General features: G+C 41.2%; 1 protein-coding gene across 5 annotated transcripts in view; it reads left to right on the top strand.

Annotated features, from left to right (window-relative positions):
• The window catches only part of LOC122564913 (kynurenine--oxoglutarate transaminase 1-like), a 50077-nt gene extending 24433 nt beyond the window's left edge, over window positions 1-25644 (top strand). For all 5 annotated transcript variants that reach the window (XM_043720372.2, XM_043720373.2, XM_043720377.2 and 2 more), the window contains 7 exons: window positions 1124-1244; window positions 3166-3242; window positions 5254-5343; window positions 6875-7061; window positions 7557-7633; window positions 13421-13507; window positions 24616-25644. In XM_043720372.2, the coding sequence (XP_043576307.2) occupies window positions 1124-1244; window positions 3166-3242; window positions 5254-5343; window positions 6875-7061; window positions 7557-7633; window positions 13421-13507; window positions 24616-24684 (708 nt within the window). In that variant the 3' untranslated portion in view covers window positions 24685-25644. The remainder of the gene's footprint in view (window positions 1-1123; window positions 1245-3165; window positions 3243-5253; window positions 5344-6874; window positions 7062-7556; window positions 7634-13420; window positions 13508-24615) is intronic.
• Window positions 25645-26070: the final 426 nt, after the last annotated feature.

The following is a 26070-nucleotide window of genomic DNA, read 5'->3' as shown; positions in this document are numbered from 1 at the left end:
GGAAGAATATCAAGGCCTTGGAAGACAAACTGGTGACATTACCAAGATGATACCAGTGATGAGAGACATTGGTTATGTCGAGAGATTGGAGAAGATTGGTAAATTCTTAAGAGCAGATGAGGTGAAGGGAAGACCTAACACAGATATTTGAGAGGATTAATTTCCAGTGTTATGAAATATGGCCTAAACTGGACAGCTTTTTCAAAAAGAACAGATATGTAAGATGAATAACTTCATTTTGTGCTGCAAAGTTTTATGATTCTAATTCCCAGTAGCCTGACAGCTAAGAGGCAGTGAAACCTGCTCTATAGAAAAGGTAAGTACCTTTGCAACTCTGCTTGCAGAGCAAGAAGAATTCCTGCCAGCTTACTATGCTTATCTGTTTCTCTTTGCTGCATTGCACTACCTGCTCCTCCCAGAATTCTGGATTTCTTTATCAAAATTCCCATCCCATTCACAAAGCCATCTGTAGGAAATACCGATCTGAAATGATCCTTTAAGCAGGTTAACTGTTTACAATCTACCTACAATTCTTACAAAACTGATTAAACATAACAACTTTTAGACTACTGCCTTTTGAATCTGTCTACAATTTATGACCCCAATGGTGAGCTAAGTGGAACAGAATCTTTAAATTGGACAAACACAAAGCATTTCAACAAGACTTAATGCATTATTTTATGGTAAGTGCTTTGGGATGTTCTTGCAGTAGATGAGATATATCACAATGCAAAGTATTTTTAATAGTCAGTGACTTCGTGAACTCATTTTGTGTGTCTTTGTCACAAAATACAATACTCAAAAACAAATCCAGAATGAAAATGAAGGCTGCAGATTGCATTTGATAAGACATCTATTGTTTGTGGATGGCTGAACAATCCTGTCTACTTTAGTCCAGAAAGTAGAAACACAAATATTCTGGCTTGTGACTGACATTCCTCTCTAATTAGCAGACAGGAATGGAGTCATTTCTGTGACCTAACTGGAAAAGGAAGCCACAAGAAAGATGAAAGAAAAATTAGTCTAGCAGGATGTAGCACAAAGAAAGACGGAAGTTTAGGTTGGTTTCCATCAACATCAAATATATTACTTAACAATTTTGTTTTATTTTACCACAACTTAGGTTTTCAACCGTGAAGAGTTGCAGATGATCGCAGATCTGTGTGTGAAGCACAATGTGTTGTGCATTAGTGACGAGGTGTATGAGTGGCTGGTATATGATGCAAACAAGCATGTGCGGATTGGTAAGAAAGTGTCACCTGTATGTTCTTAGTCAAACATATGAATACAAATAATTCTCGGATGGGAGATCTTGATTTTAGCAACAAATCAAGTTAGCGAATTAAAATGTCAGATGGCCTGAAACTCAAGACTACACTTAGGGACTGATCAGAGGTGTTCTGAAAAACAGTCACCTAATTTGCATTTAATTTCCTCAATGTAGCGTAGATCAAATTGTGAGGACCAAATACAGTAGACTAAATTTTTAAGAAGTCCACAAACTTGTGTTTTACATGGAAGTAGTGTTTGGGGTCTTGGGTGGTGAGGAGACACAAGATGAAAATGAAGGTATTGCATTTCTATCTGACTTGGAAAGATACTGTGAGAAACCCTGTTGGAGTGACTGAGACATGGACCAGGGTTTCTTAGAGGGAATGGTCCCTTTGAAATGATGAAAGGTAAGGAGAGGATGAGATGTGGTTGGTGGTATCATACTGGAGATAATGGAAATGGAAGAGTATGATCTGTTGAATCTGGGGGGTTAATGGGGTGAAATGAAGAGAAATTTCTTCTCTCCGATTGTACTGAATCCATGGCATTCTTTACTGCTGAATGCTATTTGGCTTGGGTCATTAAGTATGTTCAAGGCTGAGGTAGATAGCCTTTTACTTAGTAAGGGAATGAAGGGTTATGGGGGAGAAGGCAAGAAAGTGGGATTAAGGATAATCAGATCAGCAATGATCTCATTGAATGGCAGAGCAGGCTTGATTGACTGTTCCTATGTCTTATGGATAGAAGGTGAGGGCATGAGGAACTATCTGTGTTCAGGGGGGGAGGGGAAGAGGTGAGAGCAGAAGTGCAGTATATGAGATGGACCCAGTCAAGAGTCCTATCACCCACAATCACCAGGATTTTCTGGGATGGGAGTCCTTTCTTGAGAAGAAAGGATGATCTATCACAAGCACAATGGAATATGCATCTTATGACCAGATGTGATACAACACAGAAGTTGGGAGGTTGGAATTGAAACCTGAGAAGAAACAGGGTATTTGGAAAAGTACTCTAGGAAGATTTAACGTTTGTGGGCTTATACTGAGTATTAGTGCATTACCTATCCTGAGAAATTGAGTCAGAGAAATGCAGGAAGAGTTAGAGATGGACCACCTACCTGAAGGTTAGAAACAAATGGCAATTGAATACATAGTTAATGAAAATTTACAGTTCAGGGCAAGAAAAGAAAATTCATCATTAGTGTACCACAAAAAGAAGCGAGGAAGTGGATCTGAGTGGGTCCAAGACAAGGAATGTTTCACATGACTGACAAAAAGGAGCCAGAACCAATGTGTGTACCCCTTAGTGATACCGTTTATTTGGAGAAAGTGTCTGGACTTAGAGGAGAAATAATTTATGTAGTTTTAAAAAAAAAAGCTAATTTATATAGTATGTGTCATTCTGTTATAACGCGTGTTTCATCAATGTGAATTTGTTGTAACTTGTTTGATGAATTGGGGGCGCTGTTTCTACCGCGCAAACTTTTAAAGTGTGTTGACTATAACATGATTACAACGCCAACACTTCAAGTGCTGTTTCTGAAGCTTGAATTTTCTATAACATGGAGTTGCACAAGAAAGCAACCATTGCATTATAGAAGAACTGACGAGTTCAATCAATTATTAGTTTTATAGATGAATAGTAACAGATATAACAGTAGATTTTCTTGGCTTGAGTTTTAACTTTGGGCATGGAACCCTCGTCAGCAACCATGATTTGGGAAATTAGAGCTATGCACTTATAGCTATAGCTGCACTTCTACATACCCTTCTAATCATGTGCTGCATCAGTGCGTGGAGACTTTCAAAAGTTATCCCTGTAGTGTTTTCTTCCGCTCCCCATCTCACGTGCACCCCCACTAATGAGTTACTGTTCATGTTTTCCTATTCCTAGCTAGCCTGCCAGGGATGTGGGAGCGTACAATCACTGTTGGAAGTGCAGGTAAAACCTTTAGTGCAACAGGATGGAAGGTGAGTGGAGAAAATTGTCAGAAAATTTCAAATGTATTGGACATAATAGTGGACCGTCTGCTGACAATAGATAAAATCTTGAATCTTTAAATTAGCGGTAGTGAATTCTGCAAGGAATATCAGGTATAGCTCTATAGGTATAGCTCTATGAGTAACTACAGAGCAACTTCGATTCTCTGAACGAGATGGACGGGCACTATTTCGTTCGGGTAATTGATTATTCGGTTAATTGATTCAATGCCTCTCCTCTGGGGCTCTGAGTTTTCCAAAGTTTCCTTTTTCCTCGCTCTGCATGCCTTGCTCCCTCTCTCTGTGGAGAAAGTGAGGACTGCAGATGCTGGATATCAGAGCTGAAAATGTGTTGCTGGAAAAGTGCAGCAGATCAGGCAGCATCCAAGGAGCAGGAGAATCTACGTTTTGGGCATGAGCCCTTCTTCAGGAAGAAGAAGGGCTCATGCCCGAAATGTCGATTCTCCTGCTCCTTGGATGTTGCCTGACCTGCTGCGCTTTTCCAGCAACACATTTTCAGCTCCCTCTCTCTGTCTCAGGATTTGTTTCTGAGCAGGCACATACTTGTGTGTAAGAGGCCTGCAGCATTCCTGAAGCCCCCACTACCCCTCGTCAGTTCAATGGGGCTGACACAGTGAGCATTTGCTAAGTCTGCTCCCTGTTCCGGAGACTAGGCAGTAGCACACCATGCGCGAGACCCTGTACCCCCCCAGACCACCCCTTCCCTCCACCCATCTGACCCCAAAACCCATGCACTCCGCCCCCTTCTGCCCACCCAAATCTTGTCCACTCCAGGCCCCTGTCCACCCCTGCCCGCCCTCCAAACCCCATCTAAACCCATCCCCTGTCTGCCCCCCAAACCCACCCAACTCAGCCCCCGTCCGACCCCCATCCAACACCCTCCCCCCCCCCTCAAGTCGGCCCCAACCCACATTCCGCCCCACGCCCCTGCGGGACTGGACACCAACAGTAAGACTGGTGCTACCTTTGGGGGGGGTGAGTCTCCAAATAGCACGTGTATGCGCGCGCACACACAAACTTTATACTGCAACATTTTGTCAAGTTCCCACTATGCCCTGTACAGGACAATATTGGAGAGATTATCTGGGGAAGGGGGTCTTAGGATATACCCCTGTGTAGAGCTCTAGGGAAAGTGTGGGGAGAGAGATGGCAGGAGTCAGTCATTTGGAGACAGTGCCTGGGCTCCCATTGGTTGCCAGGACTGTTCTTGGCAACATTTCAGTAAGCAGAGTTCAGTTTTTAATAATTGTAAACAAAAGGCATGCTCAGTGTTGAAACAGCTCTTTGATGTAATGTTTCTATCGGGACTTCGAGATCTCCTTCAGATAATCCGATATTCAGATAATCGAGGTTCTTCTGCAGTTTGGTTTGGGATTTATGACCAACTGAAAACTCTTCTAATGCTTTTGGTTACAATAACCGAACTGATTTAAACCTTATCTGTTGAGCTGGAACTGCAACAGGATTTGGGACCAGCTGGAGTGTGATGGAATGATGAAATTGATCCTAACTCCTACGACATCGAAGCATGTCATTCAGTGCACTGCAGCTTAGCCACTGTCATTGGAAACCACAGACATAAGTTAACGCAAAGTTAACTTCAACGTCTGGCACTTTGACAGTTGTTGTGACATTATACCCAGATAATAACTGGTTTTCTCAGTGCATTACAGCTGATCCCAGAGCTTAAGCTATCAACAAAAATGGAGCAGCTCAAGAAACTCACCAGATTAGGCTGCATCTGTGGAGAGAGAAATGTTTTCAAGTTCTGTATGACTATGTTTCAGCATAGTAGTTAAGCTTAAGGTTTTGTGTTAATTTGTGGTTGTATGCTTTAGGAGTTAAATGCACTGATTATAATAGAAAAATTCCCATGCAATTAATCTGTTTAGTTTGCACTTCATTTTAAATATAAAATTTAAAGTTCTGACTATTTTCTGGTACAAGATTTTGTGATTTTCAATCTAACTACTTATTATAGGTTGGCTGGGCAATTGGACCCAAGGACATCATAAGGCATTTGCAGACTGTCCATCAGAACTCAAACTATCATTGTGCCACTCCAGCACAGGTGAGAAGTACCAAAAGGATTACTTTTCACAGCATTGCTTATTACAATGGCACATAAAGTTGGTTTTGCACCCAGTGAGATGAAGAACAGTTTGTTGAGCCTGCCATGTATTTTCCCGACAGTACACAAAAGCTTCACATTGAAAAATCGCTCTTCTCTCCAATTAGTATAGCATCAGTGATACATTGCCATAATTCTGGCTTTTTGTGATTTCCTTGAGCTATGGCTGAATTTAAACAGAATATGTATTCCTAATGCCAATGATAGCCACTGGTGTGTACATATTCATAAGCCCTCCATTATATCAGTCAGCCATGACCAAACCCTGTTGCACCAGTAAGCCTTGGCAAATGCATGGGAAATGCTGAAAAAGGTTATGAAAGTGATGACTGCTAAGACGGCAGCAGCAACAGTAAAGAAACGCAATTCACTCAGGGAAGGTGGAAAAACCCAGGCAAAGACTAAGAAAGCAGTGGTTAATCAAATACAAGTCATTCTGTTATGACACGAGTTTCATAAACACAAATTTGACGAATTCAGGATGCTGTTTCTAAAGCACGAACTTTTAAAACGTGTTAGCTAATAACACAATTACAGTGCCAACACTTTAAACAGTGTTTCTAAAGTGTGATTTTTCTATAACATGGGGTTGCATGAAAATGCAATCATCGCGTTATAGTAGAACTGACTATAAATATAAAGTGTGCAACATATCAAAATCTGAACCCAAGGCGTCAGAGCTCCCACATCTGTGTGAACAGCGCTGAAACCACAGTAAATTGGTCCCTGTCCCATGGCCATTAACACTTACTGAATCTGCAGGCAGAGAAAGCAAGATTCACTAAAGTCTGCCTTAAAACTTTATTCTTAAAAATGGTAGATTCCCTGAAACAGCACAAAGATGTTTATAAGTGCTGAAACTGTATGTGCATGAGAATGATATTGAGGGTGTTTCTTGCTATAGAATACACTTTGTTTAGATTGGAATAATATTGACCATTTGTTGTAGCAAGACTGTTTAAATGCCCCAGGCATTTAATGTGAATATGTGGGCAGAGCCATCTTTGTGACAAGTAGCTGCCTGTCATCATTTGGCAGTGATGCTGTGTGTCTTTGTGTGTACAAACTAATTTTGCCACCTAGCAATGATGTTGACGATAAACATTATCAAATTCAAAACCATTCTGCCTTCAGAACAAACCTAAGCACATTTCTTGACTTAACAATGAGCCACACTAATCATTTACCAGTAGCTGTCTCAAATATTATGGACTTGCCTGGTAGTGATTCAACCATGGATTAGTTTAGATCATCCACTGACAGAAGTATCAACTTGGACCCAATCTTTGGACCAAAGAGATTCTAGTTACCTCCTCTTATCCTCTCACCTTTGCCTCTTTCTTCCTCCACCACCCTCTGTGGAAATTCAACATTTTGTAGATATGCAGCGCAATACAAAAATGGCTTTTGCATCTGATTTTTCATTGAAGTAAATTGCCTATTTAAATAATAAACCCTTGTCTCTACTCAGCAAGCTGTAGCAGAAGGATTTATGAAAGAATTTGGATGCTTAGGAGCACCAGACAGTTATTTCACCAATTTGCGTCAGGAACTGCAATTGAAACGTGACCGGCTTGCTGCGTGCCTCATGTCTGTGGGGCTAAAGCCAATTGTACCAGAGGGTGGTTACTTCTTGATTGTGGACATCACAGGAGTCAGTGAGTAACCAGATTGGTTATCAAAAGGGAAGCACAACTAACTGTGTATAAGCAGACTAATAGGAATTTGTGATTTTCTACACCAATTTAATGTCTGGCCTGTGTGCTGTATGGAATCAGGGTAACATGGTTCCAGGGACCATGCATCAAATACAGGTCTCTATGTAGAGACAAGAAAACAAAGATGCCAGGTTTCCAATTCAATTTTGATTGTTCCTTATACTTTTGAATGAAATTTCTTGTTATTTTAAGATATAATTTTCCTAATACCATGAATTGTGTGTGGCCAGGAATATGATGACCTGTCTATTGCAGTCATAAATCTCCCTGGTTGAGAAGATGCACATGGTGCCGACTGGGAATCAGATGTTCGGCTTTCTCTCTCCATCTTATGAGATGGGAAATGTCTGGCCTCTACTAATGTACATTTGAGTTGTGATTGGATCATTTTGTGTGAAGTGTCTGACTTTCTTGTTTTGACCCTTTTCCTATCAGAAGTTGATCTGCCGGTTTCCACTGACACTGAGGAGCCACATGATTATAGGTTTGTGAAGTGGCTCATAACTAATAAGGTGGGTAACTGTGAAATAGTGAGGCTAACTCTTGTAAAGTTGAATCTAGCTGACCAAAATCTATATTTGTTCAATGATTCTGAATATGAACAACTTATTGGGATGGTCTTTATCCGATGCATGAAGCAGCTTTGTATTTGTGGTTAGAAGTATTTGTGGTTCACGCATCTGTCTTTCGGTTTTGCAAATATTCGAACATTTGTGCACCATCCAGGTTAACCTTTATCTCATACACGAATAACCAAGCATGTTGTACACTCATCATACAGGATACTGGAATAATTCATATTTTCATGCTAGAAATCTAGAAAGAGACGTCTCAAGATATGTTCCAGGTACATAAAATATTAAAATGTCATGAACAGTATAAACATAATTGAAACGGCTGATTGAATTTGGATCTTATATAGAGTCATAGAGATGTACAGCATGGGAACAAACTCTTCAGTCCAACCCGTTCATGCCGACCAGATATCCCAACCCAATCTCGTCCCACCTGCTAGCACCCGGTCCGTATCCCTCCCAAACCTACCTATTCATGTACCCATCCAAATGCCTTTTAAATGTTGCAATTGTACCAGCCTCCTCCACTTCCTCTGGCAGCTCATTCCACACATGTTCTGGGCATCACTTCTTAAGAAGGATGAATTTGTCTTCAAGGGATTGCGGTGTCAATTTACCAGAATCATAATTGGACTCCCCAAGGATAAGTTCCGAGTGTAGATTATATATTCAAGATAAAACAGTGTTGAAGAAACACAGCCAATCTGGCAGCATCTATGGGATGAGAAACAGCCTTAGTGTTTTGAATCCAATATGACCCATCTTCAGAACTGAAGTAGGCCAGAAATTGATGTAATGCTTTTGATAAACTGGGAGAAGGAACAACTAGAACATACAGTGAAGGTGTCTAGAAATGCTGTCACTCAGCCTTCCAGTTGTTTGATATTTCATTGAACCATCTTGCTGACATGCTAACAGTACCACCCTAGGTCTGCTGCAATGCTTCAGCAAAGCCCAGCACAAGCTAGAGGCACAGCATTTTCATCTACTTAGGCATTTTACAATCTTCAGAATTCAGCTTTGAATTCAACAACCTCAGATCATGAACACTTTCCGGCTTAGACCTATTCTTTAAAGCTTTCCCTTAACGTGGATTAACTGTCAGTAAAGCTGACCTATTTTCTGAGGTCCATATTTACCATTCACAGGGGAACCTCGATTATCTGAATGAGATAGGCGGGCACTATTTCGTTTGAATAACCAAATAATCAATTATCCAATTAAATGCCTTTCCTCTGGGGCTCGAGTTTTTAAAGTCGTCTCCCCATTCAGGAGACTGCAGCAGCACACAGTGTGTGAGGCCCCGCCCACTGCCAGCCCCCAAACCCCTTCCAACCCTGTCCAGCCCCACCCCCCCCCGCCTCCAATCACACCCCGTCCAACCACGGCCCCGCAACCCCGTCCACCCCCGCCCCCTCTCCAGGGCAGCCAGACTGGACACAACAAGATTGCTAGTGCTGCTGCTACTGCTGCCTTTGTGGGATAAGTCTCCAAATAGCACGCGCACACACAGCCACACACGCAGCTTTTTACTGCAACTTTTTGACAGGTTCCACGTTCGCGCTGTACAGGACAATGTTGGAGACATTATGTGGGGACAGGGGAGTTTGGGGTATACCCCTCTGTAGTAATCCAGGGAAAGTGTGAGGAGAGCGAGAGGGCGGGAGGCCAGTCATTTGGAAACAGTGCCTGTTTAACCACTGTAAACAAAAGACACTATCACTGTTGGAAACACGTCTTTGATATAATGTTTCTATCGGGACCTCGAGATCTCCTTCGGATAATCCGATTTTTGGATAATTGGTATTCGGGATAATCGAGGTTCCTCTGTACACCCATTTCTCCTCTCCTGTTGGTAGGAGAGCATTTCGGTGACAGTGATCACAACTACCTCATAGGGATGGGAAAGTATTTCATGGAGAGAGGGGAAATTATACTGCTATTAAACAGGAGCTGTGGAGTATAAATTGGGAACAGTTGTTCTACGGGAAACGCACAACAGAAATGTGGAGGCTGTTTAAGGAGTACTTGTTGAGAGTGTTGGATAACTTTGTCCCACTGAAACAGGCAAGGAATGGTAAGCTGAAGGAGCCTTGGATGACAAGAGAATAGGAGCTTCTCGTCAAGAGGAAGAAGGAAGCTTACTTAAGGTTGAGGAAGTGAGGATTTCGCACAGCTTTAGAAGATTACAGGATAGCTAGAAAATAACTCAAAGATAGACTGAGGAGAGCTAGGAGGAGGCACAAAAAAGCCTGGGCACGAAGGATTAGGGAAAACCCAAAGGAGTTCTACAGCTTTCTGAGGAATAAGAAAATTATCAGAGAGAGGGTAGGGCCGATCAGGGATAGTAGAGGTAACTTGTGCCTGGAGTCTGAAGAGGTGGGGAGGCCCGAAATAAGTTTTTGTTTTGCTTTAGTATTCACTAGAAAGAGGGACCTTGTTGATAGTGAGAACAACGTGGACCAGGTTAATAGCCTTGAGCAGATTTATGTTAAGGAAGTGGATGTACTGGAAATTCTGGCAAGCATCAAGATGGATAAGTCTCCACGGCCAGACCAGATACATCCAAAGTTACTACAGGAAGCAAGGAATGAGATTGCTGTGCCTCTGGTAATGATCTTTGCATCCTCACTCTCCAAGGGAGTAGTACCCTCTGATTGGAGGGAGGCGAATGTTGTTCCTCTGTTCAAGAAAAGGAACAAAGAAATCCCTAGGAATTACAGAGTAGTCAGTCTTCTATCTGTGGTAAGCAAGGTACTGGAAAGCATTCTTAGAGATAGTATTTATGATAATTTGGAATAATGTAGTTTGATTAAAGATAGTCAGCATGGCTTTGTGAGGGGCAGGTCATGCCTCACAAGCCTATAACGTTCTTTGAGGACATGATGAGACAAGTTGACGAAGGTCAAGCAGTGGATGTGGTGTATATGGATTTCAGTAAGGAATTTGATAAGGTTCCCCATGGTAGGTTTATTCAGAAAGTTAGGAGGTATGAGATACAGGGAAATCTGCCTGGCTGGATATGGAATTGGCTGTTTGAAACAAGACAGTGAGTGGTAATGGATGGAAAGTATTCTGTCTTGAGGTGAGTGACCAGTGGTGTCCTGCAGGGATCTGTTTTTGGGCCTCTGCTCTTTTTGGCTTTTATAAATGACTTGGATGAGGAAGTGAAAGGGTGGGTAAGTAAGTTTGCCGATGACACAAAGACCGGTGGTGTTGTAAATAGTGTCGAGGGCTGCTCCAGGCTACAACAGGATACTGACAGGATGCAGAGCTGGGCTGAGAAGTGGCAAATAGAGTTCAACCAGATAAATGCGAAATCATTCATTTTGTAAGGTCGAATTTGAATGCTGAATACAGGTTTAAAGACAAGATTTTTGGTAGTGTGGAGGAACAGTGGGATCTTGGTGTCCACGTACATCGATCCCTCAAAGTTGCCACCCAAGTTGATAGGATTGTTAAGAAGGCGTATGGTGTTTTGGCTTTCATTAGCAGGGGGATTAAGTTTAAGAGCAATGTTTTGTTGCAACTCCATAAAACCCTGGTTAGACCACACTTGGAATATTGTGTCCAGTTCTTGTCACCTCATTATAGGAAGGCTGTAGATGCTTTAGAGAGGGGGCAGAGGAGAGTTACCAGGATGCTGCCAGGATTGGAGGGCTTGTCTTATGAAGAGAGGTTGAGTGAGCTCGGGCTTTACACACTGGAGAGAAGAAGGAAGAGAGGTGACGTGATAGAGGTGTACAAGGTAATGAGAGGCATAGATAGAGTAGATAGCCAAAGATCTTTCCCTGAAGCAGAAATTACTGTCACGAGGGGTCATAATTTTAATGTGATTGGAGGAACGTATAGGGGAGATGTCAGAGGTAGGTTCTTTACTACCACCCCGACCTCAAATTTATCTGGACCGTCTCAGACTCCTCCCTCCCCTTCCTAGACCTCTCCATCTCTATGTCGGATGACCGACTCAACACGGACGTAAAATATAAACCAACTGACTCCCACAGCTACCTAGATTACACCTCTTCCCACCCTGCCCCCTGTAAAAACGCCATCCTATATTTCCAATTCCTTCGCCTTCGCCGCATCTGCTCCCAGGAGGACCAATTCCAATACCGAACAACCCAGATGTTCTCCTTCTTCAAAGACTGCAATTTCCCCTCAGACGTGGTTGACGATGCCCTCCTCCACTTCCCGCTCCTCTGCCCTTGAACACCACCCCTCCAATCGCCACCAGGACAGAACCCCACTAGTCCTCACCTACCACCCCACCAACCTCCAGATACATCGGATCATCGTTTGTCATTTCCACCACCTCCAAACGGACCCTATCACCAAGGATATATTTCCCTCCTCACCCCTATCAGCGTTCCGGAAAGACTACTTCCTCCGCGACTCCCTTGTCAGATCCACACCCTCCACCAACCCAACCTCCACTCCTGGCACCTTCCCCTGCAACTGCAAAAAATGCAAAACTTGCGCCTACGCCTCCCCCCTCACTTCCCTCCAAGGGATCCTTCAATATCCATCAGAAATTCACCTGCACCTCCACACACATCATTTACTGCATCCGCTGCACCCGATGTGGTCTCCTCTATATTGGGGAGACAGGCCGCCTACTTGCGGAACGGTTCAGAGAACACCTCTGAGACACCCGCACCAACCAACCCAACCACCCCGTGGCTGAACACTTTAATTCCCCCTCCCACTCCGTCAAGGACATGCAGGTCCTTGGCCTCCTCCATTGCCAGACCATGGCAACACGACACCTGGAGGAAGAGCAACTCATCTTCCGCCTAGGAACCCTCCAACTACAAGGGATGAATACAGATTTCTCCAGCTTCCTCATTTCCCCTCCCCCCACCTTTTCTCAGTCCCAACCCTCAGACTCAGCACCGCCTTCTTGACCTGCAATCTTCTTCCCGACCTCTCCGCTCCCACCCCCTCTCCAGCCTATCACCCTCATCTTAACCTCCTTCCACCTATCGCATTTCCAACGCCCCTCCCCCAAGTCCCTCCTCCCTACCTTTTATCTTAGCCTGCTTGGCACACCCTCCTCATTCCTGAAGGGCTTATGCCCGAAACGTCGATTCTCCTTCTCCTTTGATGCTGCCTGACCTGCTGCGCTTTTCCAGCAACACATTTTTAAGCTCTGATCCCCAGCATCTGCAGTCCTCACTTTCTCCTCTTTAATACCACCACTGGCAATGCATTCCATGCACCCATCATTCCCTATGTAGAGTCAGAGATATTATGGACATTTAAGTGACTGCTGGACAAGCACATGGATGGCAGTAAATTGAGGGGTATGTAGGTTAGGTTGATCTCAGATTAAAATAAATGCTCAGCACAACATGGTGAGCCGAAGGGCCTGTATTGTGCTGTACTGTTCTATGATCTACCATCAGCACTCTCTTTATCTTTTACTCTGGGCACCATTATTGGTGCATCTTCTGTGTGTATTCACCCTATACAGGTATATGTCAACTTCCATTGGATTTTCCACAATCACTTGCCAAATAAGGCACAGGAATATCATTTAATTGATGCATAAAGTTAATCTTTATATCCACATCAAACAACAGAACTGCTCATATCAAAAACACTTCATTAAGGAAAGTAAAGCATTAGGAGGTTTGGATTGGAGGATGGGTGCAGGTAGTGAATTACTAAGTTAATTGACACAAAAAACTTCTAACTCTTTGCTGTTACTTCTATTCACAGGGCTTGGTCACAATTCCAGTGTCTACTTTCTACTCTTCTGACCACAAAAAGGACTTTGAAAACTTTATACGTTTTTGTTTTGTTAAGGTGAGCTATGATTTGAACACCCCTTGAAGTTTGAAGCAAATAGAGGCACAACTATAATGTAGAGATTATTCAACTCTTGCATGTTTAAAATGGGAAGGTAAGTCTTGCATCCTTTAATAATAATGAGGCCCATATCTCTTGGCTCAGTACACAGTCAGAACTGTACCTGACTTTAAACGTTTTCTGTGTTACGTTGTCATCTTCTGTTCACTACATCGTTCAGGCTGACCTGTTGCACATAATCATGACTATTTTCCATTTTCCTGTAACCTATTCAAGAAGCATTCACACTTCAGTTAAATACAACGCCAGTGGCCCAAGCTATTCCTCAGCCACTGTTCAATGGTAGCAGACTCCTATTTTCGTCAGAAGGTCTCATTGCTGTGGGTGTATGTGAGGTGCTTGTTATACAAGAGTCTGAGTGCAGTAAGCACCACCCAATGTAAGAATGTCCTGAAGACTTGGTGGGAAGTAGGATAGGAATTTGTGGGAGACATACCTAAAACCAGGTTCTCCTAACTGTACTTGTGGTATCACAATGCCTATTATAACTGTAAGTATTTGCAGTGATGCAATAAACTACATCTTATTTACTCAACAAGACTCTTCTCATTAGACAAGAAGATAACTATCCACATATGCATTAGAAAATGTAAGCACCTAAGTAACCCAGATGCTAAAATGGTATGCATGGCAGTACACAACATAGTGATCAGCATGGATGAAGATTGCATTCAGCAACACCTATCCCACTGACAATCTCAAAGACTTCAAGTGAAATATATATTGCTGATTCCTTTGGACAGCAAACCTGAACAAAAACTACATGGAAACATTTCTCACTGAGGAATACCTCAAGGAATGACTGAAAGCATTCCAAACCCAGTAAGGAATGCTCTGGAACAGAAGAAGTCTGCAGTTCAAAAGTTGTTGTATAAGCTGCATCACAAAGTGGTGATCTGTGGGAGTGTTTAGCCAATGATTGAATAGACTGGCAATTGCAGGAGTCAAAACTAAAAATCAGTGAAACAAAGGGGAAACTTTAAATGGCCATAGTAACTCAGGCTAAGAGGGAGAGAAATTAAAAACTAGTTTGTAGCTCAGATCAGGTGTTTTACTGCCGTAGAACATAGATGCTATAAGGGGCAAGTCGAAATAAAACTAAATGGAACTAACAGAGCAAAGGGAGAAGTATGCTTAGTCTGAGAGTAAAAAGCCAAAAAAATTGTGAACCCAGTCTGTTAAAGCAGATAAGCATTAGGCAGTTTAAAGAAGTAAATAGAATGCATTGTACTTAATGGATGGCACAGTGGCTCAGTGGTTAGCACTGCTGTCTCACTGCGCCAGGAACCCAGGTTCGATTCCAGCCTCGGGCGACTGTCTGTCTGTGTGGAGTTTGCACATTCTCTACCTTTTCTGCGTGGGTTTCCTCCATGCTGCAGTTTCCTCCCACAATCCAAAGATGTGCAGGTTAGAGTGGATTGGACATGCTAAACTGCGCATAGTGTTAGGTGTCAGGGAGGGGGAATTGGTCTGGATGGGTTACTCTTCGGAGGGTCAGTGTGGACTTGTTGAGCCGAAGGGCCTGTTTCCATACTGTAGGGAATCTAATCAATGTTAAAGATATTCTATAAGAAAATCTAAACTCCTCAACGTAACCAAATTCTTGAAAAAAAAATATATTTAGGAATTGTCATTCTTGAGTTGAAAGGCATGTACTGACTTGAATTTCATTCAAAAGCTGGAGGGGAGAGTTAAGTAACAGAAGGTCAAAGGATTGTCAGAGAAGAACTTACACTGTTCTGTAAGCTAATGGCAGAACCTCAGCAAAAAGCAGAATCTCCTGAGATAATTTCGTATACTAATGAAATAAATTTTATAATCGTGTATGAGATAGGAGGCTGTGACTATAATGATTTGTATCAAAAGTGAAGAGTGACAGATTAAAGGTGCCAACAAATTTTAAGAAGAAAGATTGAAAACGAGGCATCAACTAAACAGTATTGCCCACTTGAGACAACTGAAACATCTGCAACTGAATTGAGTTGGATTGCAACACAACAGGGTGAACAACTAATTGTGATAAATTCAAGTCACCACATTGGATGTTGAAATTACTAGGAAGGGTTAAGTTCAAGTCGAGTATCTGATTTCCCTGCTTCCCAAAGAAGAATCCTCAATAACAGATATCACATCAAGCAAGAAGGAATCTTCATGTAACTCAGTTGAAGGATTAAAAGAAATTGCTGGAAAAAAGCAACTGGTCGGGCAGCATGCATAGAGAGAAATCAGAATTAATGTTTCAAGTCCAGTAAACCTCCAGAGGGACTCAAAACATTAGTTCTATTTTCTCTTCACAGATGCTGCCAGAGCTGCTGAGTTTCCCTAGCAATTTCTGTTTTTGTTTTAGATCTCCAACATCTGCAGTTCTGTGTTTTATTTGAGAAATTGAACAATTTGGTTTCGCCAATAATTCAATTACCGAGAGCAGACTAATCCAGTTTGAGTGAAAAATATAACTACTTAAGCTCATATCTACAGGTGAGAACAAATATCTATAGGTGAATTGAAAACAAAAATCCACCAACATAAGTTGAAAATGTGATGCATACAACTCTATGGAAGATATCGTCAAGAAGAGAACAAACAATGTATAAAGATTTGAGATTCAAAAGACTATGAAATGCCTACTCTGGAACAGACAATATCCTCTGAAAAAGCAATACAAGAGACTCAAGGACCTGCAGTTCAGAAGAGAACTCCGAGAACCAGAAATACATGCATACTGGAACTAAAAACTACCATTCTTCTATGTCTGAAGAGAACATGCCAACAGAATAAAACTGTCTTTCCAGGTGAAACGATACTTCACCTCTACCTCCTGCGATCTTATGTATTGTGTTTGATGCACCCACTGTGGCTTGCGTGATATTGGAGAAACCAAATATAGACTTGGTGACCGCTTTGCAGAACACCTCTGGTCCATTCGCAAGCATGACCCTGACCTTTCTGTAGCTGGTCATTCTAACACAGCGCCCTGCACACATTCCTTCATGTCTGTCCTTGGCATGCTGCAGTGTTCCAGTAAATCGCAGTGCAAACTGGAAGAACAGTATCACACATTCAATTTGTGAACCATTTCTTCCCTTTTAGCTTGTTATCATGTCCATTCTCCCCTCCCCCAATCCCAGTGTCTGTCCTTTCACGTCTGGCAGGAGATGCACCATTGTTCTGATATTCTCACATTCCAATTTCTTAATCTGAACCTTTTCTCCACCAGCCTACTACCCCAACACCTCCTCCCAACAAAAATAAACAGTAGCATAAATCCACACTTCACTTAAGCTCTAATGAAAAATCATCTAAATGTTAGCATGCTCTTTCTCCATGGTTGCTGTCTGACCCGCTGTGAACTGCAGCATTTGTTGTTTCCACCAGATTGTCTGTCTGAACATATAAAGTCAAATATAATTACATAAACAGATGTTGAGCAATATTACTATAGCATCCCTACAGTGTGGAAATAGGCCATTAGGGCCAACAGGTCCACACCCAACCCTCCGAAGAGTGTCCCACCCAGATCCATGCCACTACCCAACAACTTTACATTTCCCATGACTAATGCACCTAACCTACATATCCCTTAACACTATGGGCAATTTAGCATGGCCGATTCACCTAAGCTGCACATCTTTGAACTGTGGGAGGAAACCAGAGCATCCGGAGGAAATCCACACAGAGATAGGGTTGTGTAAACTCCACATAGACAGTCATCCAAGACTGGAATTGAACCTGTGTCCTTGGCGCTGTGAGGCAACAATGCTAACTATTGAGCCACCATGCTGTCCCTATTAGTTGCCTAAAAAGTAACTTGTGGGGTGTGTTGTTCATGGGTCTGAAGGAGTTGATAATTTTTTTTATTTCAAAAGTATACTTTATTCATAAAATTATTTTGATGTCTATACAATTGGTAATGCTATTCTTATGTACACATTGCATCTCTTTACATACAGAGATCAGAATTAATCATTCGTATATAAGTCTGTGTGTTGACCATCCAGATATTTTGCTGAGGCGTCAGCGGGGCCCAGTTTCTGAGTGGGCCCCCTGTTCTTCTTAGGCAGGCAGACCTTACTTGTGGTCTTTTCCCACTGCGCCTTGGCGGCAGCTGCCCCAAGCTTCAGCGCGTCCCTCAACACGTAGTCCTGGACCTTGGAATGTGCCAGTCTGCAACACTCAGTCGGGGTCGACTTCTTCAGCTGGAAGATCAACAGGTTTCGGACCAAAAAGTGTCTTTGACAGAGTTGATGATCCTCCAGGCACAGTTGATGTTCGTCTCAATGTGCGTACTGGGGAACAAACCATACAGCACGGAGTCCCGCATCACGGAACTGCTCGGGACAAACCTCAACACACACCACTGCATTCCTCTCCAGACTTCCTTCGCATAGGCACGTTCCAGTAGGAGGTATGTGACAGTCTCATCCCCTCCACAGCTGCTTCGGGGGCAGCATGCAGTGCGGCAGAGTGTCCGGGCGTACATAAAGGCAGAGCCCTTCTCACCACCAGCTAAACCATGTCTTGGTGCTTGTTGGAAAGTTCTGACGATAAGGCATTCTGCCAAATGACTTGATAATAAGCAATATCAACAGTAGCCTGCTTACTGACATGTGCTTAGGTTTCAGCCAGGCCCATTCTGCTCCTGATCTTGCTAGAGCTTTGTTTCAAACATGAGCAAAATGTGCTGAACTCCTGAGGAGCGATGAAAGTGACTGTTCTTGATATCAAGGCTGCCTTTGACCGAGTGTAGCATCAAGGAGATCTAGCAAAACTGGAGTCAGTGGGAGTCTGGGAAAAATCTTTCTACTGGTTAGGAAGATAAGTACAGGAGTAAGCCAATCGGCCCCTCAAACCTGTTCTATCACTCATTGAGATCATGGCTGATCTATGGCCTAACTTCATAGAGTCATAGAGATGTACAGCATGGAAACAGACGCTTCAATCCAACTTGTCCATGCCAACCAGACATCCTAACCTAATCTAGTCCTATTTGCCAGCACTTGGCCCATATCCTTCTAAATTTGTACCCATCCAGATGCCTTTTAAATGTTGTAATCGTACCAGCCTCCACCACTTCCCCTGGCAGCTCATTCCACACATGTGTCACTTTCTGCATGAAAAAGTTGCCCCTTATGTCCCTTTTTAAATTCTCCCCCCCCCTCACCCTAAACCTTATGCCCTCCAGTTCTGGACTCCACCATCCCAGGGAAAACATCTTGTCTATTTACCTTATGCATGCTGTTCATCATTTTATAAACCTCTATAAAGTCACACCGCAGCCTCTGATGCGCGAAGGAATACAGCCCCAGCCTATTCAGCCTTTCCCTGTAGCTGAACCCTTTCAAGATCCACCACATCCTTCCGAAAGGAAGGAGACCAGAAATGCGCACAATATTCCAAAAGTGGCCTAACCAATGTTCTGTACAACAACAACATGACCTTCCAACTCCTATACTCAATGCTGTGTCCAATAAAGGAAAGTATACCAAACGCCGCCTTCACTATCCTATCTAGTTTCATATATCTGCCTTTGGCCAATATGTCTTTGTACCTTTACTTAACAAAAGTTTATCTGTCTCAGATTTAAAATTAACACTGATTCAGCATCCACTGTCGTTTGTGGAATAGAATTCAAATCTCTATCACTCTTAGTGTATAGAACTGTTTCCTAACATCTCCTGAATGGTCTGGCCCTAATTCTCAGACGATGCCTCCTAGTTTTAGGATCCCCACGTAGTGGAAATATTTTATTTTTATCTATCCTGCCTTTTCCTGCTAAAGTCATAGAGTCTCAAAGACTTCGATCAGTTCACCCTTTAACCTTCTAAATTCAAGAGAAAACTGGCCTAATTTATACAATAAATTATATAAATTATATCTCCTCATAACTTAACCCCTGAAGTCCAAGTGTCATTCTTGTAAACCTACTCTGTATTCCCTCCAAAGCCAATATATCCTTCCTTAGATGTGGTGCCCAGATCTGCTCTCAGTACTCCAAGTGGAGTCTCACCAGGGTTTTGTATAACTGCAGCATAGCTTTTGCATTGTTGTACTCCAATTTTCTAGGTATAAAGGCCAGCATTCCACTAGCTTTCTTGTTATTTTCTACACCTGTTTGTGACATTATAAACATCTATGTACCTAAGCTCCCAAATCACTTTGGATGTCCGCTGTATTTGACTTCGCAACCATCTAAAAATACTCTGATTTATACTTTTTTTGGTCCAAAATGGATTACCTCACACTTGCTTACATTGAACTCCCATTTGCCACAGTCCTGGCCACTCACTTAGTCTATCATTGTCCCTTTGTAATTTTATCATCTACGCAATCTGCAATGCTGCTTAACTATGCGTCATCAGCAAATTTGGATATATAACTTTCTTTGCCATCATCCAAGTGATAAGTAAATAATGTGAATAATTGAGGTCCTAACATATATCCTTGTGGATTACCAGTGGTAACATCTTCCAATTTGAGTACCTCTCCATTACTTTCTGTCATCTGGCACTCAACCAATTTCCCAGCCATGTTAGTAATTTGCCCTCAGTTCCATAGGCTTCAACCTTAGTTAGCAGTCTGTTGTGTGGGACTTTATCAAATGCCTTCTGGAAATCCATATAAACAATATTCATTGGTATGTTATCACGTGAGTCAACCTTCCATCCATTGACTCCATCCATACTTCTCGATGTGTTGGAAAGGCAGCCAACATAATCAAAGACTGCTCCCACCCTAGTTATAATCTCTTCCAAACTCTTCCGTCGAGCAGAAAATACAAAAGCTTAAACACATAGACCAATGGAATCAAGAACATTTTTCTCCTTGCTGTCATCAGATTTCTCAACAGACCTTTCAAATTTCACATTTAATGCTGACCTCACTCTTTGTGCACCTTCTCTGCAGCTGTAATATTGTATTCCTCATTCATTTACTATAATGCACTTTGTATGGTATGATCTGTCTGTACTGTATGCAAAATTAAACTTTTCACCGTACCTAGGCATGTGACAATAATAAACCAGATCAAATCAAAAATGACCCAGAATTTCTGTTATCTGCCACTTCAATTCACCACTCTGCTTCCTGGTTAACATTTCTGTCTCAGGCTTGATGCAGTGTTCTAGCAAAGCTCTGCAAGCTGGAAGAACAGCATCTTCTGGTGTGCTTCAGGACTCTGCAGTCTTCTGGACTTAATATCAAGATTAATAATTCTAAAGCCTAAGCACCTTCCCACCTGTCCTTACTCCAACCCCAATGCACCAAGCCTTGGCATCTCATAGGCTGCTACCACAAACAATCCATTGTCAGCTACCACTGATCTCCATTAGTAGCTGACCTTTACCCATTCCTTTGACTACATGTTGTTCTCCTGTCTCTCTCTGGGTTCCATCTCCACCTATTGTATTGTCCACCCCAATTTCAATCATTTCTGAAGAAGTGTCACTGGACCCAAAACATTACCTCTGTTTTCTCTCCACAGATGCTGCCACACCTTGAGTTTTTCCAACAATTTCTCTTTTTGCTTCTGGTTTCCAGTATCCGCATATCTTTCCTTTTTCCTGTCCACTACCTTAAGTCACCTCCTCAAAAAATTCAGTGAGACTTGTCAGGCGTGACCTAGCTGTCATGAATTGATGGAGGCTCTCCCTGATAAACAGAAAGTTTTCAAGGTATTCAGTTACCCCATCCTTGTTTATAGACTCTCAACAATTTCTGGCTAACTCGTCTGTAACTCTTTGATTGGAATTGTACCTGGCATAAAAGAAGTTGGTTGTGGTTCTTGGATGTCAGTTTTCTTCACTCTAGGACATCTTTGCAGGAGTTCCTAGGCCCAATTATCTTCAGTTGCTTCATCAGTGATATTGCTTCCATCAAAACTGAAGATGTTTGCCAATCATTGCACAATGTTTAGCACCATTTGTGATTCCTCAGATACTGAAGCTGTCCATGTGCAAATACAGCAAATCCAGGCTTGGGCTGAAAAGTAGTAAGTATTATTCACACCACACAAATGTCAGGCAATTACCATCTCTAATAAGAGGCAAATCTAACCATTGCCCTTTGACATTTAATGACATTATCGTCACTGAATCCATCTCTATCAATGTCTGGGGTTAAATTATTTTCTTTAATTCTTTCAAACTCAGTCCAGGGTTGGCCGGGCTGTTTCGGTAAGTTCTGAAACATTTGCCTGTATACTTCTGGCACCACCTCATATATGCTCAGAAGATACTTCTTCACCTTATCAGAGTCCATAGAATTTATTCCCTCTGACAGAAATGTATAAATCTGTTGTGCTTTACCAATGAATTTACTTTGCAAGGAAAGGATCCAATCTGCTTTTACACATTTATGTTGCTATCTTCTCAAATGACATGAAAAATCCTTCCACATCCTTCTATTCAAATTTTGGCAAAGCCTGCACAGTCTTAAACATTTCCTGACTGAACTGTGGATTATGACTCAAACTGTCCTCTTCCATGTTTTCCCAAACATCTAGTTTTAATTGCCAAAGCTGCAGTAGTTTTAAGTTAAATTCCTGTTCTCACTCACTCATTCCTTCTTTTCTTTCCTCCTTTCCTTTCTTTCTCTTTTCCCTCCCTTTCTTCCCTTGAGGATTCCAGTTTCTTAAGTTCTAACACTCTTTGGAATTCCCTTTCTTTTTCCACACTTTGGAATTCCTTCCAGTTTTCTCATTTCCATATGCTTGCACTGCAACTCGGTGTTCACTGATGCTTTCAGTGTACTGCCTGAATCACATAGCCTCTTTATTTCCACTAAACTCGACTGTGTCACTATTGAATCCCTAATGCTTGCTTGCTTAGCATGCTTCAGCAAATTTAATTCTAGTCTGCTGGCTAACTCTGCTAGTTTAGCTTTAGTTGTATTCTGCAAGTGTGCCAGGGAAACTTTTAACACATTCACAAACTCTTTAACAATTTCCATTGCCATCTTAAGTCTGAGTACAAACCTGGTGTGTAATTACCTACTCTCAGTACCAAAATCTAATTCCATTTCTATGTTATCTGCTTTTCAATATCCCAGACGAGCCCTCGATTATGTGTTGCTTTCTTCTCAAATTACAGGAAAATGGCTTTCACATCCTTCTCTTTAAACTTTGGCAAAACCTGCACAATCTTAAACATCTGACTGAACTGTGGGTTCAGATATAAACTACAAGATTATAAACTTTTGAATAACCAATCCAGACTTTGTGAACAATTAATTCCAGGCACTAGTTTTGTATCTTAAAAAAAAATTAACAATTTATTTAACACACCAATAGTGAGCTATTAATGAAGTCAGTAACTGGAGATTGGTTCTGACAATTCTGGAAGAGATGCTAGATTCTTATATTAGCAGAAAAAGAAATAACAAGATAACCTAATTCATGTCAATGCTTTAAACCTGAAATTTTGTTTTCACCTCCCAATCACACAAAAGACATACAGACAAACAAACAAACACAGTTAAGTGTTAAATAAAGAAAAATTACAAAATTTGCCAGATTACTGAAATTGTTTTCACAAAACGTTTCAGAGCATAGTTCTGGATTCCTTGGTTGCTTTTCTGAAGCATTGATCTGGGTCACTTTTTCAATTCACTCAGGTAAAGATAGTAATATTTGTAACTCAGCTTTCACTTCTGGGCTTTCAGAAGCTGGTTTGGGAGATTAGGCAATGAACTTTCAAATATTCAATCTGTGTCACCAGAAAACACAGTTCAATACAAATAACTTCAGCTGTAGTTCTACTCTGATGACTGACCATCTTCTCCTAAGACTTCAATTAACATTCAGGATTTGCCAACTGCTTGAGTGTAGCATCTCTTCCAGAATTGTTAGAACCAATCCCCAGTTACTGACTTCATTAATACCTCACTGTTGGTGTCTGTTTAAAAACCATGCTCTTCCTTGGTGGCAATGTCTGTAGGGATGCTTTTAATAAAGAATCATCCTAAAATTTACTTCCAAGCTTAGTCTCATCAATAAAGAAAAGCTTATTTGATCTGTAGTTTACTTTTTCCACTGTATCACTAAGTTCCTCAGCTCACGATTCCTAATTCACCGCTCCAATTCAGCTGATAAAATAATAACAATAAAAACAATGAAATATCAGTAACGATTCTAACACATGAGACATTGAACAAAAGATTATGCTGCTTTCTGAGTTAGACACGACATATAAAGGTACTACTTGAACAAAAGCAGATGAGTTCTAGTGTCCCAGCCAGCATATATTCCTCATCAATTTTTAAAGTTAAAAGTCACACAACACCAGGTTATAGTCTAACAGGTTTAATTAGAAGCACTAGCTTTTGGAGTGCTGCTCCTTCATCAGGTGGTTGAAGGAGCAGTGCTCCAAAAACTAGTGCTTTCACTAGTTGGACTATAACTTGGTGTTGTGTGATTTTTAACTTTGTACACCCCAGTCCAACACCGGCATCTTGAAATCGTAACAATTTTTTAAAAATTGTTACTTATCAGTACTGTTTTTTGAAACTTTGCTGTAAGCAAATTGATTATACTTCAGAACTACTTTACTAGTTATGAAGTGCTGGGATGTTTCACAATTAAAAAAGCTGCATAGAAATCAACCTTTCTTATTGTAAATTTGCATTTCTTATAAATTTGTGTTGTTTAATTATTTTTGTGTGACTTTTTATCCTGTTTATGAATACTCTAATTGAGAAATGGTTTCGCAGCTATATCCAATAGCAGGACATTGCTAAAGCAACAAGGAGAATGCATTTTCCCTGAAGCGTACATTGTTTTTGATTCAACTTTGGAAGATCAGCTCTTATCCTATGTTAGCTTGAAATCCAGAGTTCCAGTGCTGCTTATGCTGAATTTGAAAGGTCCCCTACATTTGCTTTGTATCTGCTAAACCTGTGTTAAGAATAAATTTATTTCACTTAGGACATTTCGCAGAGTGAAAACCTTTATGTACTCAGATTGCATTTGAACCCAGGTATGTATGAAAGGATTTAAGTGAACGTAATGCATAAAACCCGTTTAGAGCATTTTTCTCTTTTACATTCTCTAGGAGGACTCAACTTTAAGCAAGGCAGAAAAGATCCTGCAAGAGTGGAAAAGTACGGTGCTGACCCAGTGATCACTCTAATACAGTGAATTTATTATTTTCTAATTCAATTAGTGGACATTTTTAGTTGTATTTGTCTTATTTGGAAAAAAAAAATTCAAATCCACACAAAATCATAGTAATAGTCTAACTCTAATGAAAAATGGCACTAGATGCTGCTGAGGATGGTCATGTTTGCTATGTTTTGAGGCATTGATGAAACATGAAATGGTCAGAAGCTCTTAAACTTTCAGCCAAAGGATTTCCAATGTCAACCCAGCATCTAACTCGATCAATATTTACAGAGTGAATTGCCTTTGTCAGGGAATGTTGCAGAAACTGATGAAATCTGAACCCACATCAGTGGCTGCAAAGGATTAGAATAATGTGGGGTTTGATCTTAGTGTAATTATTGGTGTGATAATACTGAATTGTTCAATTATTTTTCATTTTTTGGAGGTTTACAATTTAATATGGTGAGTCATTTAATTATTTCTAATCAACCTGTTCAGTCATATAATGCACTCTGGGACAGATTGGATTTGAAACTGGATTGTCTTGTCCAGTGGTAAGGATACCATCACTGCATCACAAGACCTCTTCAAATTATTTTTCATCAACCTGTTAGACATGTTCTTTTGACCCAGAGGTGGGCATACCGTTATATTTAGTTGATGCCTTGCCTATGAGTTGATTGGTTAAATAATTGATCACATATGTGTTAGAATTAGCTGTTACTTGCTGTGTAGTTTTTGCAACAGCTGTCTGATTATATACATTAAGACTGAGCTAAGATTTACTTAGTGCCACAGTTGTAAGTAAGCAGAATGCTATGCGTGTGCAACTTGTAAGATTGATGGTGATCACACTGTGTTCTGCAGGAAACTCGTTACTGCAGATTGTTTTCATTTCTTCTGTTCTACATGACTGGTTTAAATTCAACTGTGTGTAAATGTCAGGTCATGAATTTGAATTAAAAATGTTAAAAATGTTTCAACATTGTATTTTTAAAAATATTTTCTATGTTTTAGTGTATCTGTTTAATTTTTTTTGTATAGACATGTAAGCTCACTATGCTGTATGAGCTATTGCTCATGTTAAATGTTGCTACCACCATCCTCTCTATAAATATAGGAAACTACAGGGCCTGTTTGGTCTAGTGTGGTGGAGGAAAACCGCTTCCTGATTTATTTACAAGAGTCTCCCGTAATTAACAAGATATGGTTTATTTCTTGTCAGTAATTAGTTATAAAGATGTTGAGGAAGACCAGATGTTTGGTCTCACGCTGTCAATATCATAAGCAAGTCTGCGCGCAATTATATAATATCATAATGGGCAGTGCTTATGGTACTCTTCTGTATTAGCCTTTTCAGATCTAATACAACATTCATATACCTATAAACATTGTTCTTGAACCT

The sequence above is a fragment of the Chiloscyllium plagiosum genome, unplaced genomic scaffold (assembly GCF_037043375.1).
Source record: "Chiloscyllium plagiosum isolate Xiang-an unplaced genomic scaffold, Cpla_swu_hap1 HiC_scaffold_21, whole genome shotgun sequence".
Classification (NCBI taxonomy): Eukaryota; Metazoa; Chordata; class Chondrichthyes; order Orectolobiformes; family Hemiscylliidae; genus Chiloscyllium; species Chiloscyllium plagiosum.
This window is presented reverse-complemented; position numbering and strand designations above follow the sequence as displayed.